Raw genomic sequence first — 18,668 nt, forward strand, 5'->3', positions numbered from 1 at the left:
TTTATCACATTTATATGGTTTAAGTCAAAATGTCTGAGTCTGGATAAATCAATAAAATTAATAATCTGCATCCCACCCGGCTTTGTTGGGCAGCAAGCTTAATGATAATTAATTAACGAGAAAGAGAGGCAGCTATCCATAAGGAAATGCAAACTGGCATTAGCAGAGTACGTTATAAACTTGATGGGACTGAAAGCAATATGTTCATGAAGGAAGTAAAACTACGAAAAACTAATTATATACGTATATATATACAAAGGGTTAATTTCATATGAAGAAACCTCTTTGTTTATTGAGCATTAAGAATCACGCTTATTCAACGGATTAGCAAAGATTTTCAAAATTACATCCTTTAGCTATAAATACATCCCTTAAGATATATCCATAATATCTCACACGAGCTTTTTCTTAAATGATTCTTCCTTTTTACTAAACTCATTGAAATTCCAATGTCGTCCTCCAGCTACCTGCATCTCTTTCAGTTGTGTTTCTTTCTCGCCATATCAACTTGTGTAGCTCAAACCACTTTTCATCCTAAGACTTTATTCCTTGCAGTTAAGAAAGACCCTTCCACTCTACAATACATCACTAAAGTTCACCAAAGAACACCTCTTGTCCCCCTTAAACTAGCCGTCCATCTTGGCGGCGAAAGCCTATGGGTGGATTGTGAACAAGGCTACAAAAGCTCTACATACAAGCCAGCTCGTTGCAATTCAAGGCAATGTAATCTAGCTAGGTCAACCGCATGTGGATATTGTTTCGAAAATAGTACACGACCAGGTTGTAACAACGCCGCATGCTATAACCTTGTTGGAAATCCATCTATGGATTTTATGTCCAGTAACGGTGAAATTGCCGAGGATGTTTTGTCCATCCAATCCATTAGTGGATCCATTCCAGGTCCTGTTGCAACTGTGCCAAGGTTTATCTTCAGCTGTTCGACTACCAATTTAACCCAAAATCTTGGTAAACATGTGAAGGGAATGGTTGGTTTCGGGCAGCAGACTCCAGTATCATTTGCTACTCAATTTGCATCAGCTTTTAGATTCAGCAGAAAGTTTGCCATTTGCTTGAGTTCATCAACTGAACGAAATGGTGTAATTTTCATTGGACATAGCCCTTATTACTTCAGCCTTGCCTTTGACGCATCACAAGATCTTATCTATACACCTATCGTTACCCTCCCACGTTATATTGCCATTACCTACCCACATTATACACGCATCAATCGGGCCTCATCAGAGTATTATATTCAAGTTTCATCCATTAGAATTAATGGAAAAACTTTGCCCCTAAATAAAACATTGCTCTCGTTGGATGAAAATAATGAAGAAGGAGGGACGAAAATCAGCACTGCCGTTCCTTACACTGTATTGGAGGCTTCCGTTTATAGTGCTGTAAGTAAACCTTTCGTTAACGAGATGCCAGAAGAGGTGAAAACAGTCTCCCCAGTGCAACCCTTTAAAACTTGTTTTGACTCGACGTATATTGGTATGTCACGGTTAGGTTACAATGCTCCAGAAATTAATCTCGTCTTGCACAAGCCAAATGTGTATTGGACAATTACTGGAGCGAATTCGTTAGTAAAAGTTACCGAGAAAGTCATATGCCTAGCCTTTGTTGAACGAGACCAAGCATTGGGACAAGCAATTGTCATTGGTGGATATCAAATGCAGGACAACCTCGTGGAATTTGATCTTTCTAGAGGAAGAATTGGTTTCAGTAATTCTCTCTTTTTCCGTCAAACTATGTGCTCAAATCACAATTATGCTTAGAAAATTGACATTTGCGCTCGTTGATTTAATGGTGGAACAGACTTACTAAGGAAAGAGCTCATTTTATCTTTCTTAATTATTCAATAATCTTCATACGTACTTTGATGATCTTATACATCACGACTTACTGCAAGATGAAGTTGCTTTTCCAATAAGGTAATATTATCATATAGCTGTGTGCCATATGAAGTAGATTAACATCTCCGCATTCTTATCAAAGAAATTTGTATTCAAGTTAATTATTAGAACTAAAAAGAAGCAACTTCTCAATATGATAATGCAATGAAGTACCATGTTCTTCGATGCAGCCAATTATGCGTGTTTTTTATTTTTTTTTATAGCATTTCTAATTTTATACAACGTCTAATTTTATGTCGTTATAATCAAAATTCAGATCTGAGCTCTTGTCATCAAGCTTCGTATCCCGTAGCATGCCTCTGATTAGGAGTGGCAAACGGGCGGGTCGGGTCGGATATGGTTCGGGTCGAAAACGGATAATGAAAAAGTAGATCAATTATGCGACATGACTTCTTGTATATGATCACTTTTGGGAGAATTCTTAGTCTCCCTAACTTGAGGAACCCCCAATTTGAGGCTTTACAAATGTAAAAGTTAGACCTTTGGTTATCCATTGGTTACTCATTGGTCATCCATTTTCTAAATGGATAATATGGTTCTTATCCATATTTGACCCGTTTTCAAAAAGTTCATTATCCAGCCCATTTTTTAGTGGATAATATGGGTGATTAACTATTTTCTTTTAACCATTTTGCCACCCCAACCTGTGATGGAGTGCTTTACTATATATGTTAGCAGGAGAATTGCTTCTGGAAATTAAGTTCTTCTTGATGACCACCCCAACCCCCATCTCTCTTATGTCACTGTTATTTTAGAGTTCACTCCAACACAACAAGGGGGATATAATTATTATTGCGGCCAAACGCACACGCAAGTATACGCGGTCGTGAAATAATAAAGTGACTAGAATGTCGGATAACGAACCCACGAAGACTTGTTATTAACTACTATGTATTAACAAAACTAGACTATCCTAATTATCTAAACAAGGATTAAAGCCAAAAGTATTTGAATCTAAACTAACTAATATTAGTTATATATGGTATGTGTTCGGGAGGTTCCGAATGAGTTTTTGGTGCTAAAACGAAGATTTTGTGATTGCTAATTTTTCTGATGTAACAATTCCGAAAATATCGGTTATGTCCCTCACATTTTCAGACATCCTTTTAACACTTCAAGACATCATATCTCCCTCATTTTAAGGACAAATTGGGAGATTCAAAAGGCTATCTTGGGTGTAATCTCGCAAGGATTATTTTGGGCTTATCAGATGTGAGTTTTGGAATCATCTAGGATCTCATTCGGGCTGGGCCAGCTACTCATTTTTTTTTAGAGTTAATACCCTAAAACCCCCTTAAACTATAACATTTTTGTTAGTTTCCTACTTAAACTATTCAGTGTAAAAACTCCCTGAATTATATTGTCCTTCGTATTAAAACCCCCTTGTCGCTGACCTGGCCTAACGTGAGCAAACACTCGCTTGAGAGCGCGTGACAACTAAAAAAAGCCATCCAAATTGGCTCATATAACAGAAAATAATGGCTAATTAGCCTAACCCTCTTTCACATTTATTCTTTTTAATAAATATTCACCATATTTCAGTTATATCCACCTTTCGTCCTCATTTTTTAACCATTTTTTCATTTTTTTTTTACATTTCTTCTTCATTTTTGAACCTTTTTTCTTCAGTTCGCCATATGGGTTTCCTCTGAAAAAATTTCTCCCTCTCTTGTTTCCTCTGAAATGATTTATTTTCATTTTTGTTTTAGTCTTCTTTCATTTCTTGCACATATTGTTGAAAGAATACCAATTTAAATATTCTTATTAAACTCAACACCTTGTAGAGAATAAAGTTGAATATCTTGAACCTTCTTTATGTAATCTGGAATTAGAGAATGTAATTGTATTTGTTGGCTAATTAAATTTTTATTTGCGAAATTTTATTTTGTGTAATCTTTTTTATGTAATATAAGATTATTTTTATGAAACACTATATGCCTTTATTTGTATTTTTCTGTGCTACAAAATGAATATAAATGACTTATTCAATTGGAGTTTAACATNACACCATGCAAAGAATAAAGTTGAATCTCTTAAACCTTCTTTACGTAATTTGAAATTACAGAATGTAGTTGGCCAATTAAATTTTTATTTGCGAAATTTTATTTTGTGTAATCTTTTTTATGTAATATAAGATTATTTTTATGAAACACTATATGCCTTTATTTGTATTTTTCTGTGCTACAAAATGAATATAAATGACTTATTCAATTGGAGTTTAACATAATTCACAATCTCAACTAAACCTAAAATTAACACAGTGCATTAATATTATTTTGGCCAAAACTCATAAAATTAATCAATCATCCCAGAGTAATACATCATGGGTAAATTGTATAAAAAAACACTTTAAAAACCACAAGTTAATATAGTTAGACAGACGCAACATGGAGTTTTAATATACAGGGAAATATAGTTCGGGGGGGGGGGGGGGAAGCTTTGGGGACACCAGATAGTTTAAGTAGGTAACTGACAAATGGTGATAGTTTAGGCGGGTTTTAGGCTGAGTTGAATAGCCACGTGTAGTGCTACATGGCATGTTTTTTAAATAATTAGGAGCGTGTACTACACGCACCTCTAAGAATGCAATGAGGTATTTTTAATATGAAGGGAAATATAGTTCAAGGGGATTTTTGGGACACTGAATAGTTTAAGTAGAAAACTGACAAAAATATAATAGTTTAGGGGGATTTTAGGGTATTAACTCTTTTTTTTACTTGTTTCAAAATTTAGTCATTTTATCTCACAAGGTTTTGGAGCTCGGGAAGAGGCGATTTTTGAGGGAGTTTTTATCTATATTCATTTACATAACTCAAATTTATGATTATAACATGAGTCTCTCATTTATTTTTTGTGACGACCCAACCCGTCGTCTCATGTATTACAGCCCCGTTTCCCCATTTATTGCTCTTTCATGTTTTATTATCAGCAACGGGTGAGTTAGAGTTGAATTGAATTGGTTTGGATAGGAAATGAGACACTTAGTCTCTTTAAGGAAGGTTTGGTTTGGAAAAAGTCAACCGAACGTTGGCTTATTAGTTAGAAGGCTCGGATGCGAATTCCGGTGATTCGGTTAGCTTCGGAAGGTGATTTGTGACTTAGGAGTGCGATCGAAAGTGATTTTGGAGGTCCGGAGTAGGATTAGGCTTGAATTGGCAAAGTTGGCATTTTGGCGAATTCCGGTGGATAGGTGAGATTTTGATCCGAGGGTCGGAATGGAATTCCGAGAGTTGCAGTAACTCCGTTAGGTAATTTTGGATATGTGTGCAAAATTTCAGGTCATTCGGAGGTGTTTTGGTTGGGTTTTTGATCGAATGCGTGTTTTGAAAGATTTAGAAGAACTTAGGCTTGAATTCGATGTAAATTGATGATTTTGGTGTTGTTTGAAGTGTTTTGATAATTGGAACAAGTTTGGATGATGTTTTAGGATGTGTTGGTGTTTTTGGTTGAGGTCCTGGGGGCCTCGGGTGAGTTTCGGATCATTTTGGAGAAGTTTGATATTGCTGGTTCTAGTGTAACACTGTAGCTTGGGAATTGCGAACGATTTTCTGGGAATTGCGAAAACACTGTAGCTTGGGAATTGTGAAGGATTTGCTGGGAATTGCGAAAACACTGTAGCTTGGGAATTGCGAAGGATTTGCTGGGAATTGCGAAAACACTGCAGCTTGGGAATTGCCTTAGGATTTGCTGAGAATTGCGAAAACACTATAGCTGGGGCAGAATGTTTAAAAAACATTTCATCCGCGAGTTGGGGGTATTTTCCACCATTGTTAAGCGACCTTGGGAGTATTTGGCGAGCAATTAAGAGGGTTTTGACTGGGAATCGATTGGAGGTAAGTCCTATGGCCTAGAAACGTCATTTTTATTGTGATTTCAACACTTAAATTCATGAAAATTGGGTTAAAAAGGGAAGAACTAGGGCTTGGGTTTTTGAATGAGAATTTGGGATTTGAGGGAGCAAATGAGCTCCGATTCTTGTGATTTTTACATGTATAGACTCGTGGCGAGATAAGGAGCATTTTGGTGTAAAAATTTCTGACTTTTGAGAAGTGGGCCCGGGGCTCGGGTTTTGCCAACTTCGTGAATTTTGGTGTTTTTCGAGTCTTTTCGATTGGGTTATGTTTCTTTAGCCTATTGTAATGTATTCGTTGTGTTTTAATCAGATTCGGCGTGCGAAGAGGTTGATTCGAAAGGCAAAGGCATAGCGAACTAGACTTGTGGCCGACTTGAGGTGAGTAATAAATGTAGATGATGACCTGAGGGTTTGAAACCCCGGTATATCACATTGTGACACTATATTGAGGCGAGACACGTACTCTATGACGAGTGCGGGGTCGATTGTGACTGGGGATTGTGACCTAGTCCGTTCCGATTGATGTTCGTACTGTGTTCTTGACTAGAAATTGTTTGGTAATCATCGTACTTGGATTTTATGAATATGTTTGGGGCTTTGTGCCTATCATTTGCATCCTTCAGGGATCCTTATCACTGCTTCCATGATGCTTAGCATATTTCATGATATCAGTCCTGAGTTAGACACTGCCTCGAAATGTTTAGTAAATAAATAATGGTTTAAACACTTAGCTCTATAATTCCTAATAATTGAAACTAAAAATGAACAATTTGACTGTGGCCGAGTGGCTTGCATGCATATATATATCTGGACTGAGTGTGGATCGGGCTGCACGCCGCAGCGAATGTTACGATGATATTGCGCTTGGGCTGTAGGAGCCCCTCCGGAGTCTGAACCCCCACAATGAGCGCGGGTACCCAAATGGATCGGGCTGCGCGCCGCAGCGGTCATGTGCATTGCATTGCATTCATGCATTTATACCTATTTGTCTTACTTGTCCTGGTATTGTTGTTGTCCCACCGTTTTATGTGCTGAATCGCTGATTATAGCTTTATATTGTAATATTTCGGGATTTCTTACTTTCAGCCATTATATATGTTTATTACTCACTGAGTTGGAAGTACTCACTTTACTCCCTGCACCATGTGTGCAGATTCAGGTGCTCCGGAGACTTAGTGGAGCTGTTTGCTGTTTTCGTGAAGTTTATTTTCAGGAGTTGTTGAGGTAGCTGACGTCCGCAGGACCCGACTCCTCCCCTTTATTTCATTTATCTTTCCATATCCTAGACTTCTTTATTACTATGGATATATTACTCTGTTACATCTAGAGGCTCTAGACTCGTGACTCCAGATCTATTGGGGAATGTTTGGATATTCGTTATTATTTTCCGTACTATTTTATTTAGTTTCGGATTGGAACCTTGATATTTGCTATTTTAATCGTATTATTTGTTCACGGATTTGCGTATTTGGGTTGAGAGTTNNTCCGATTTCTCAGCTTCTACTGCAGCAGCTGCTTCCCAGACCGGGGGAGGACATCTGACCCCTGTTGCTCACACACCTGAGCAGGCTGCCCAGGGACTTCAGACACCGGAAGTAGCCATAGCTCCGCCAGTTGCTCCAGTTGCACCAGTTGCACCAGTTCCAGCCTATGAGGTTCCAGCTATGGTGGATGATGAGCAGCGTCGTCTTGAGAGATTCGGCAGGCTTTAGCCTCCGACATTCAGCGGTGCCGAGGGCGAGGATGCCCAGGGTTTTCTGGATAAGTGTCAGCGTATGCTTCGCACTGCATGGATCTTAGAGTCGAGTGGTGTGGCTTTTACTACTTTCCAGTTCTCAGGGTCTGCATTTACCTGGTGGGAGGACTTCGAGAGGCGTAGGCCGGTTGGTGCAGCGCCCCTTACATGGCAGTAGTTCTCCACTCTCTTTCTGGAGAAGTACGTACTGCAGTCTCACAGGGAGGAGCTACGTCATCAGTTCGAGTGGTTGGTTCAGGGGGACATGTCTGTGACCCAGTACGAGTTGAGATTCACGTAGCTAGCTCGGCATGCCACTTGGATGATCCCAACAGATCGGGAAAGGATTAGGAGGCTCGTGGATGGCCTCAACTATTCACTCCGCATTTTGATGACCAGAGAGAGGGTTATGGGTGCCTCGTTTGAGGAGGTAGTTGACATGGCTCGAGAGATTGAGACGGTTCGCCGTCGGGAGCGTAAGGAGAGAGAGGCAAAGAGGCCTCGAAGTTCTGGTAGTTTCAGTGGTGCTCCGTCTAGGGGCCAATTCCAGCGTGGCAGAGGCCGTTCCTTCAGGCCTCCTCAGTCAGGTCGTCCAGAGTACAGTGGGGCCTCTTCAGGCCGTGGTCATCAGGGATTTCAGCAGGGCCAGACTTCACTTAGTGCCCTTCCAGCTCAGAGCTCTACACTTGCCTCTTCAGCCCAGGGTTCTTAAGCAGCGAGGGGTTTCTATCAGTTCCCTTCTCCAGCGCCGGGTAGTTGCTATGAGTGCGGTGAGTTCGGTCATATGAGGAGACAGTGTCCTCAGCGTCGTGGCAGTCAATCTCAGCAGAGGGATCAGCCCTCATCTTCTGCTCCTGTTTCATCAGCACCCGCCCAGTCAGCTAGGGGTAGAGGTCAGGTAGCCAGGGGCCTCCACAGGGGTGGAGGCCAGACTGGCGGTGGTCAGGCTCGATTCTATGCTCTTCCAGACAGGAAGGACGCCATTGCCTCAGATGCTGTTATCACAGGTATTATCTCAGTCTGCCACAGAGATGCCTCGGTCTTATTTGATCCCGGATCTACCTATTCCTATGTATCTTCATATTTTGCTCATCACCTGGGTACTACCCGAGGTTGTCTTGCTTTGCCTGTTCACGTATCTACCCCGGTGGGTGATACTATCATTGTAGATCATGTATACCGATCCTGTTTAGTAACTATTGGGGGTCTGGAGACCCGAGTTGACTTATTACTGTTGAGCATGGTTGATTTTGCTGTTATTCTGGGTATGGATTGGTTATCTCCGTACCATGCTATTCTGGACTGTCATGCTAAGACAGTTACGTTGGCTATTTCGGGTATTTCGAGGATNGGAGCGGTTGGCAGAGATTTTCATCCGGGAGATTGTTTGGTTGCATGGGGTCCCAGTTTCTATCATCTCGGATAGGGGTACTCAGTTTACTTCCCATTTCTGGAAGACTTTTCAGCAAGAATTGGGTACACAGGTAGATCTGAGCACAACATTTCATCCCCAGACGGACGGGCAGTCCGAGCGTACCATTCAGATATTGGAGGACATGTTGCGTGCCTGTGTTATTGATTTTGGAGGTTCTTGGGCTGAGTTCTTGCCACTTGCAGAGTTCGCGTACAACAACAGCTATCAGTCCAGCATTCAGATGGCATCGTATGAGGCCTTATATGGGAGACAGTGTAGATCTCCGGTTGGTTGGTTTGAGCCCGGCGAGGTTAGACTATTGGTGACAGAGTTGGTTCAGGATGCCTTAGAGAAGGTGAAGTGATCCAGGAGAGACTTCGTACAGCTCAGTCGCGTCAGAAGAGTTATGCGGACCGGAAGGTTCGAGACGTATCCTACATGGTGGGCGAGAAGGTTTTGTTGAAGGTTTCGCCTATGAAGGGCGTTATGAGATTTGGAAAGAAAGGAAAGTTGAGTCCACGGTTCATCGGTCCTTTTGAGATACTTAGGAGAGTTGGGGAGGTGGCCTACATGCTTGCTTTGCCACCCAGCTTGTCGGGAATTCACCCGGTATTTCACGTTTCTATGCTCCGGAAGTATGTTGGGGACCCGTCCCATGTGTTAGACTTCAGCACGGTTCAGTTGGATGATGACTTGACTTACGATGTGGAGCCAGTGGCTATTTTGGGTCGTCAGGTTCGGAGATTGAGATCAAAGGATATAGCTTCCGTAAAGGTGCAGTGGAGAGGTCAGCCCGTAGAGGAAGCTACTTGGGAGACTGAGCAGGAGATGCGGAGCAGATATCCTCACCTATTTGAGACCTCAGGTATGCTTCTCGACCCGCTCGAGGACGAGGGTTTGTTTAAGTTGGGGAGGATGTGACGACCCAACCCGCCGTCTCATGTATTACAGCCCCGTTTCCCCCATTTATTGCTCTTTCATGTTTTATTATCAGCAACGGGTGAGTTAGAGTTGAATTGAATTGGTTTGGATAGGAAATGAGACACTTAGTCTCTTTAAGGAAGGTTTGGTTTGGAAAAAGTCAACCAAACGTTGACTTATTAGTTAGAAGGCTCGGATGTGAATTTCGGTGATTCGGTTAGCTTCGAGAGGTGATTTGTGACTTAGGAGTGCGATCGAAAGTGATTTTGGAGGTCCGGAGTAGGATTAGGCTTGAATTGGCAAAGTTGGCATTTTGGCGAATTCCGATGGATAGGTGAAATTTTGATCCGAGGGTCGGAATGGAACTCCGAGAGTTGCAGTAGCTCCGTTAGGTGATTTTGGATATGTGTGCAAAATTTCAGGTCATTCGGAGGTGTTTTGGTTGGGTTTTTGATCGAATGCGTATTTTGAAAGATTTAGAAGAAGTTAGGCTTGAATTCGATGTAAATTGATGATTTTGGTGTTGTTTGAAGTGTTTTGATATTTGGAACAAGTTTGGATGATGTTTTAGGATGTATTGGTGTTTTTGGTTGAGGTCCCGGGGGCCTCGGGTGAGTTTCGGGGTGGTTTCGGATCAGTTTGGAGAAGTTTGATATTGTTGGTTCTGGTGTAACACTGTAGCTTGGGAATTGCGAAAACACTGTAGCTTGGGAATTGCGAAGGATTTGCTGGGAATTGCGAAAACACTGTAGCTTGGGAATTGCGAAAACACTGCAGCTTGGGAATTGCGAAGGATTTGCTGGGAATTGCGAAAACACTGTAGCTGGGGCAGAATGTTTAAAAAACATTTCATCCGCGAGTTGGGGCTATTTTCCACCGTTGTTAAGCGACCTTGGGAGTATTTGGCGAGCAATTAAGAGGGTTTTGACTGGGAATCGATTGGAGGTAAGTCCTATGGCCTAGAAACGTCATTTTTATTGTGATTTCAACACTTAAATTCATGGAAATTGGGGTAAAAAGGGAAGAACTAGGGCTTGGGTTTTTGAATGAGATTTTGGGATTTGAGGGAGCAAATGAGCTCCGTTTCTTGTGATTTTTACATGTATAGACTCGTGGCGAGATAAGGAGCATTTTGGTGTAAAAATTTCTGACTTTCGAGAAGTGGGCTCGGGGCTCGGGTTTTGCCAACTTCGTGAATTTCGGTGTTTTTCGAGTCTTTTCGATTGGGTTATGTTTCTTTAGCCTATTGTAATGTATTCGTTGTGTTTTAATTAGATTCGGCATGCGAAGAGGTTGATTCGAAAGGCAAAGGCATAGCGAACTAGACTTGTGGCCGGTTTGAGGTGAGTAATAGATGTAGATGATGACCTGAGGGTTTGAAACCCCGGTATATCACATTGTGACGCTATATTGAGGCGAGACACGTATTCTATGACGAGTGCGGGGTCGATTGTGACTGGGGATTATGATCTAGTCCGTTCTGATTGATGTTCGTACTGTGTTCTTGACTAGAAATTGTTTGGTAATCATCCTACTTGGATTTTATGAATATGTTTGGGGCTTTGTGCCTATCATTTGCATCCTTCAGGGATCCTTATCACATCTTCCATGATGCTTAGCATATTTCATGATATCAGTCCTGAGTTAGACACTGCCTCGAAATGTTTAGTAAATAAATAATGGTTTAAACACTTAGCTCTATAACTCCTAATAATTGAAACTAAAAATGAACAATTTGACTGTGCCTGAGTGGCTTGCATGCATATATATATCTGGACTGAGTGTGGATCGGGCTGCACGCCGCAGCGAATGTTACGACGATATTGCGCTTGGCCTGTTGGAGCCCCTCCGGAGTCTGAACCCCCACAGTGAGCGCGGGTACCCAAATAGATCGGGCTGCGCGCCGCAGCGGTCATGTGCATTGAAATGCATTCATGCATTTATACCTATTTGTCTTACTTGTCCTGGTATTGTTGTTGTCCCACCGTTTTATGTGCTGAATCGCTGATTATAGCTTTATATTGTAATATTTCGGGATTTCTTACTTTCAGCCATTATATATGTTTATTACTCACTGAGTTGGAAGTACTCACTTTACTCCCTGCACCATGCGTGCAGATTCAGGTGCTCCGGAGACTTAGTGGAGCTGTTTACTGTTTTCGTGAAGTTTATTTTCAGGAGTTGTTGAGGTAGCTGCCTGACGTCCGCAGGACCCGACTCCTCCCCTTTATTTCATTTATCTTTCCATATCCTAGACTTCTTTATTACTATGGATATATTACTCTGTTACATCTAGAGGCTCTAGACTCGTGACTCCAGATCTATTGGGGAATGTTTGGATATTCGTTATTATTTTCCGTACTATTTTATTTAGTTTCGGATTGGAACCTTGGTATTTGCTATTTTAATCGTATTATTTGTTAACGGATTGCGTATTTGGGTTGAGAGTATTTAATTGGTCGGGCTTGCCTAGCATTAGTGTTGGGCGCCATCACGACCGGGATTGGGGTCGTGACATTTTTTCTCCAAATCAAGGAATCTTAAAGAAGGAAAGAGGATTTTGGAATGAAATATAAGAAAATGCATTTTGAGAGTTTTGGCAAAACTTTCTAAAGTGAATAAATAGGTTTTGAATACCGATTCATAGTCGGATTTGGATGAAACTTGTATGGTTGGACTCTTATTTGAATGGGTGCCGAAATTTGTGAGTTTTGTCGGGTTTCGGTGTGCGGGCATGGGGTTGACTTTTTGGTTGACTTTGAGTATTTGGTTAAAGATTCTACCTTTATTGTTTGGGTTTGATTCGTATGATATTGTTTAATGTTTTGAGTTATTTTTGGCTAGATTCGAGCTGTTCCGAGGTCGATTCATGCAGGAAGGTATTTTTAGAATAATGATTTGGCTTATTCGAGGTAAGTGTCTTGCCTAAATTTGGTTGAGGAAATTTTTTCTACTAATCGATGTTGTTTTCTACATGCGGGGTGGTGTATATATGAGGTGACAAGCGTATATACATGTGCCATAGGTATTCATGCTCGAGGTAGTCCTTGCTCACTTTATGCCTTATTTGATTGTATGTTCTACTTAATTCTATGTAATTGACTACATGAGCACAATAAACTATATTGAGAAATCTTGAGGCTATTGGTACCTTATTTCAAACATGATGAGCAAATCTTAAGACTTTTGCTTTTCCTTGGAGTTTAATATACGGACATTGCGAACACACACATCCGTACTTGTTCTTATGTTCAACCTTGATAGGGATGTGTGCAGTCTGTGACACATATGTGACACTTTGTATGAATATTTGAACTTGGTTGTTACAACGGAATTTGCCGTAGTCATATTTTGTATGTTGAACCCGCCCGTATTTTCTTATTATTTTCATGTCCTTGTGCACCTTGTTGATAAATTATGAGTTATGCATTTGATGAGGTTTTGATATTAATATTTTTTTAATAATAATGGCACATGTGGACATGTTGTGGGGGTTGATTGATGTTGTGGAGAGTATAAGGGCGGCATTTCACTGTTGTTGTTCTGTTGAGTATCAGGGTGGCGATATGCGTATGCGACAACATAAGGGAACCATTTCATTGTTATGTGCATGCGGCGACATAAGGGAGCCATTTTATCATGATGTGCATGCGCCAAAATTAGGGGGATATTGTGGGGATGTTATGTGATGGCATTGGGGCGATTTTAATTCATTATTTTTATGTGGTGGAACAAGGGTGACATCCTTAAATATGCATGTGACTTCCTTATGTGTGTCATGTATTTTTACATGTTTTATTGCGTTGCATTTAACACGCTAAAACGTGCCTGTACTAGTACTTGATGATTTAGTTTCCAAGATAGATTTCCTACATAGAGCTGATATCTCATATATTATTGAGTTGTTGTTAGCATATCGAATTGACGAGATGAGGAAGTTGTCATCATGCATTAATATATTTGATTCTTGCAAGGTTCTCTTGAACATGTTATGTGGTATTTGATACGGAATCAGATCATGTTGGACCCAGATTTACAATGATATATTAGTATTAGGCACATGTATTATATGGTGCATACCTTTATGTGAGCGGAATTGGTGCAAGTCGTAATTGTTGAACATGATTAATTGGTAGAGTTTGTTTGTTACCACATTCTAGTTGTGCACCTTTACTCTTGATATTCTTTATTTTTTAACTGTTTTTCTGGAATATTTTCTCTGTATTACACATGTTATTGAGCTGCACAGGTTCTGCAAGTAAGTATCTTTTGACTTAAAAACCTAGTTACTACTTATCTGAGGTTTGTCAAGATACGAAGTAAGTACATGGGGTCAATTGTACTCATACTACACTTATGCTCTCTTGTTCATGGTAGCTTAGGATTTCATTTATATTTATGTAACTTTCAAACAAATGCTGTATTAATGTATCCTACCTGATGTCACGACCCGGAATTCCCAACATTGGGACCATGATGGAGCCTAACATCACACTTGCTAGGCAAGTCAACATTAGAGTATTATTAACCAGTTTCCTTTACGTTTCAATGATTAAAAGTAAACAAGCTAAAACAAGTAGAAATAATTGCGGAAGTAAGTAAACAGTATCTTTGCTTGTATACTATTACCAATACTATTGCTATTACTACCCAGAATCTGGTGTCACAATCCACGAACACACAATGATTTTCTACAAGCATCAGTCTGAAAGAAATTACAATTATTTTGAAAATAAAGAAAACAGCACTATTGTGATGTAGAAGGGGACGTCAGGGCCTACGGACGCCAGCAGGACTACCTTGGGTCTCCAAACTGTGTAACCTAGAGCCAACCTCTCAATCAGCCACTACCTGCTCCGAAATCTGCACAGAGAGTGCAGAGTGCAGTATCAGTACAACCCAATCCCACCATATCAACATCACTTACTTAATAAATACGGAAATTTCACAATTTAACTCAAAACTCCTCACGATATTTAAACCTCAAACCAAAGCAAACAGAAAGCTGGTACATTATGAAACTTCAGTCAAATAATACTACTCAGCGAAAACAATCCGATATATACCATAAAACACCTATAAACCAGCTTAAGCCAATAATATGAGACAATGAAACTACGGGATAGCAAATACCTTCAACAATGAAGAACAATGTTTGACAAGTGGCATGTAAGCATGTAAATACTAGTAAAGCATGTAGCAATTAAGGCAGGGAAGACAATATAATAAGAACGGGAAGAAAACAGGCAAAACAGATAAATTGGCGGTGCATAGGTACTCGTCACCTCACCTATACGCTACTCGCATGGATTTTCACAAAGAAATTAAGTCAAGGATTCCTAATCCCTCGAGTCAAAGTTAGACACAACACTTACCTCGCTTCAACGGCCAATTGAAAGCTTAGTCACCGCTTTTCCCTTTTCACAAGCCTCCGGACCAATAGAATCTAGCAATTTACCAACCAAACAATTCAATCTAAGCCTTGGGAACTACTCACGATTGCAAGGAATTCAATTTAGGCCATTTTTAAAAAAGCCAACAAAAGTCAAGACCTTGGCCCGCTTGGTCCAAACCCGAGATTCGGACCAAAATCCGATTACCCATTCACCCTCGAGACCGGATATATAATTGGTTTTGGAATCTGACATCAATTTGAGGTTTAAATCCCCAAATTTCGAAATCCCTAGTGTCTACCCAAAAATCCCCAATTCCACATGAAATTCTCAAGAACACTTTGAAATTCCTATTTTCACAACCGGACGTCCGAATCGCGTCAAATCACTTTTGTTTCTCACCACATTTCACAGATAAGGTATAATTATTATTTTGGACCTTTAGCGGGCTCTGGAACCAAAATACGGGCCCGATACTAACAAGATCAAACATTAACCAAATTCTTAAAACCATTTAATTTCCAGCCTTTCAATTTTCATCAAAAATTCAATTTCTTGAGCTAGGGACCTAGGAAATCGATACCGGGCATACGAATAGGTCCCATATTTCTATACTGCCCTATCGGAACTGTCAAAACACAGTTCGGGTCGGTCTACTCAAAACATTGACCGAAGTCAACTATATCAACTTTTAAAGGTAAAAATTATTATTTTTATCAACTTTCAACATAAAAGCTTCCCGGAAACACGCCCGGACTGCACTCGCAAATTGAGGAGGAATAAAATGAGGTTTTGATGGCCCCGAAACACGGAATCGAGTTCTAAAACATAAGATGACCTTTTGGGTCATCACATTCTCTACCTCTAAAACAACCGTTCGTCCTCGAACGGACATAGAAAAGTACCTGAGCTGGTAAAAAGGTGGGGATATCTACTCCGTATATCGGACTTGGACTCCTAGGTAGCTGCCTCAACAGGCTGACCTCTCCACTGCACTCGAACTGAAGGATAACTTTTCGACCTCAACTGATGAACTACCGGTCTAGAATAGCTACTGGCTCCTCCTCGTAGGTCAAATCCTTGTCCAACTAGACAGTGCTGAAATCTAACACGTGGGATGGATCGCCATGATACTTCCGAAGTATGGAAACATGGAATACTTGATGTACCGCTGATAAGCCTGGTGGCAACGCAAGTCTATAGACCACCTTTCCTACTCGCTCAACGATCTCAAAAGGCCCGATATACCTAGGGCTTAACTATCCCTTCTTTCCAAACCTCATTGCACCCTTCATGGGCGATACTGGAAGCAACACTCTCTCTCCGACCGTGAATGCCATATCACGGACCTTATGGTCGGCATAACTCTTTTGCCTGGACTGAGCTGCGCGAAGTCTATCTTGAATGATCTTAACCTTATCCAAAGCATCCTGTACCAAATTTGTACCCAATAACCGAGCCTTCCCCTGCTCAAACTATCCAATCGGCGATCAACACCGTCTACCATATAATGCCTCATAAGGAGCCATGTGATGCTCGACTGATAGTTGTTGCTTTAGGCAAACTCAGCTAACGGCAAAAACAGATCCCAAGAACCTCCAAAGTCAATAACACAGGTACAGAGCATATCCTCCAAGATCTGAATAGTACGCTCAGACTGTCCGTCCGTCTAAGGGTGAAATGTTGTGCTCAACTCAACCCGCGTACCCAACTCATGTTGTACTGCCCTCCACAAGTGCGAGGTAAACTGCGTACCTCGATCAGGAATGATAAACATGGGCACATTGTGAAGACGAATGATTTCACGAATATAATTCTCTGCCAACCGCTCCGAAGAATAGGAAACTGCCAAAGGAATGAAATGCGCTGACTTGGTCAATTTATCCACAATGACCAAAACTGTATCGAACTTCCTCTGAGTCCGTGAGAGTCCAACAACGAATTCCATGGTGATACGCTCCCACTTCTACTCAGGAATCTCTATCTTCTAAAGCAAACTGCCAGCTCTCTGATGCTCGTACTTTACTTGCTGAAAGCTTAGACACCAAGCCATATGTGCCACTATATCTTTCTTCATTCTCCTCCACCATTAATGCTGCCGCAAGTCCTGATACATCTTTGCAGCGTCCGGATGAATAGAATACCGAGAATTGTGGGCCTCCTCTACAATCAACTCACGAAGTCCATCCATATTAGGCACACAACACACGACCTTACATCCTCAAAACTCCATCATCTTCAACCGTAACCTGATTGGCATCACTGTGTCATACTATATCACTGAGGACAAGCAAACGAAGGATATCATACTGCCGCTCCCTGATGCGCTCAAACAATGACGACCGAGCGACCGTACAAGCTAGAACACGACTCAGCTTCGAAACATCCAACCTGACGAATTGATTGGCCGCCTAAACATCTAAAGCAAGCGGTCTCTCACCGACTAGAATGTATGCAAGGCTGCCCATACCAACTGACTTCCTACTCAAAGCATCGACCACCACATTGGCCTTCCCAGGATGATACAAAATGATGATATCATAGTCTTTCAATAGCTCTAACCACCTTCTCTGCCTCAAATAGAGCTCCTTTTGCTTTAACAAATACTTCAAACTGCGATGGTCCGTGAACACCTCACACGACATGCCATAAAGATAGTGCCTCCAAATCTTCAGCGCATGAACGATGGCGGCAAGCTCTAAGCCATGAACATGATAACTCTTCTCGTGAACCTTTAGCTGCTGTGAAGCATATGCAATTACCTTGCCACCCTGCATCAATACCACACCAAGTCCAATACGAGATACGTCACTATATACCGTATAAGGCCCTAAACCTGTGGGCAACACTAACACCAGCGCGTAGTCAAAGCAATCTTGAGCTTCTGAAAGCTCACCTCACACTCGTCCGACCATTTGGACAGTGCACCCTTCTGGGTCAACCTAGTCAACAGGGCTGCTATAGATGAAAACCCCTCCACAAACCGACGGTAATAACTCGCTAATCCCAAGAAACTACAGATCTCTGTGGCTAAAATTAGGTCTTAGCCAATTCTGAACGGCCTCAATCTTCTTAGGGTCTACCTGAATACCCTCTGCTGATACTACGTGACCCAAGAAAGTAACTGAACTCAACCAAAAACTTGCATTTTGAAAACTTAGCATATAACCGGCTGTCTCTCAAAGTCTGAAGAATGGTCCGAAAATGTTGGTCATGTTCCTCAAATTACAACAACCCATTCGAACACGAGTCCAACCATACAAATTGCACTCAAATCCGACCCCCAATCGATGTTCAAATCTCAAATATTAACTTTAGAAAAACTTAGACAAAAACCCCCAATTTCTATTTTGGATTCATCAATCAAATGCCAAGTCAATGCTGGAATCATGTAAAATAATCAAATTTGAGTAAAAAATACCTACCCCAGTCAAAATGG

At 41.1% G+C, this 18,668-nt stretch overlaps 1 protein-coding gene across 1 annotated transcript; it reads left to right on the plus strand.

The window, feature by feature from the left end:
• On the plus strand, positions 404-2,022 carry LOC109226336 (basic 7S globulin-like). The gene has a single exon (XM_019391121.1). The coding sequence runs from the start codon at positions 450-452 to the stop codon at positions 1,773-1,775; it is 1,326 nt and encodes a 441-aa protein (XP_019246666.1). The 5' UTR covers positions 404-449; the 3' UTR covers positions 1,776-2,022.

This window comes from Nicotiana attenuata, chromosome 5, assembly GCF_001879085.1.
Source record: "Nicotiana attenuata strain UT chromosome 5, NIATTr2, whole genome shotgun sequence".
Classification (NCBI taxonomy): Eukaryota; Viridiplantae; Streptophyta; class Magnoliopsida; order Solanales; family Solanaceae; genus Nicotiana; species Nicotiana attenuata.

Bases quoted from the DNA above. Each gene is read 5' to 3' on its own strand.
- LOC109226336 (XM_019391121.1), top strand. From the start codon at position 450: ATGTCGTCCTCCAGCTACCTGCATCTCTTTCAGTTGTGTTTCTTTCTC.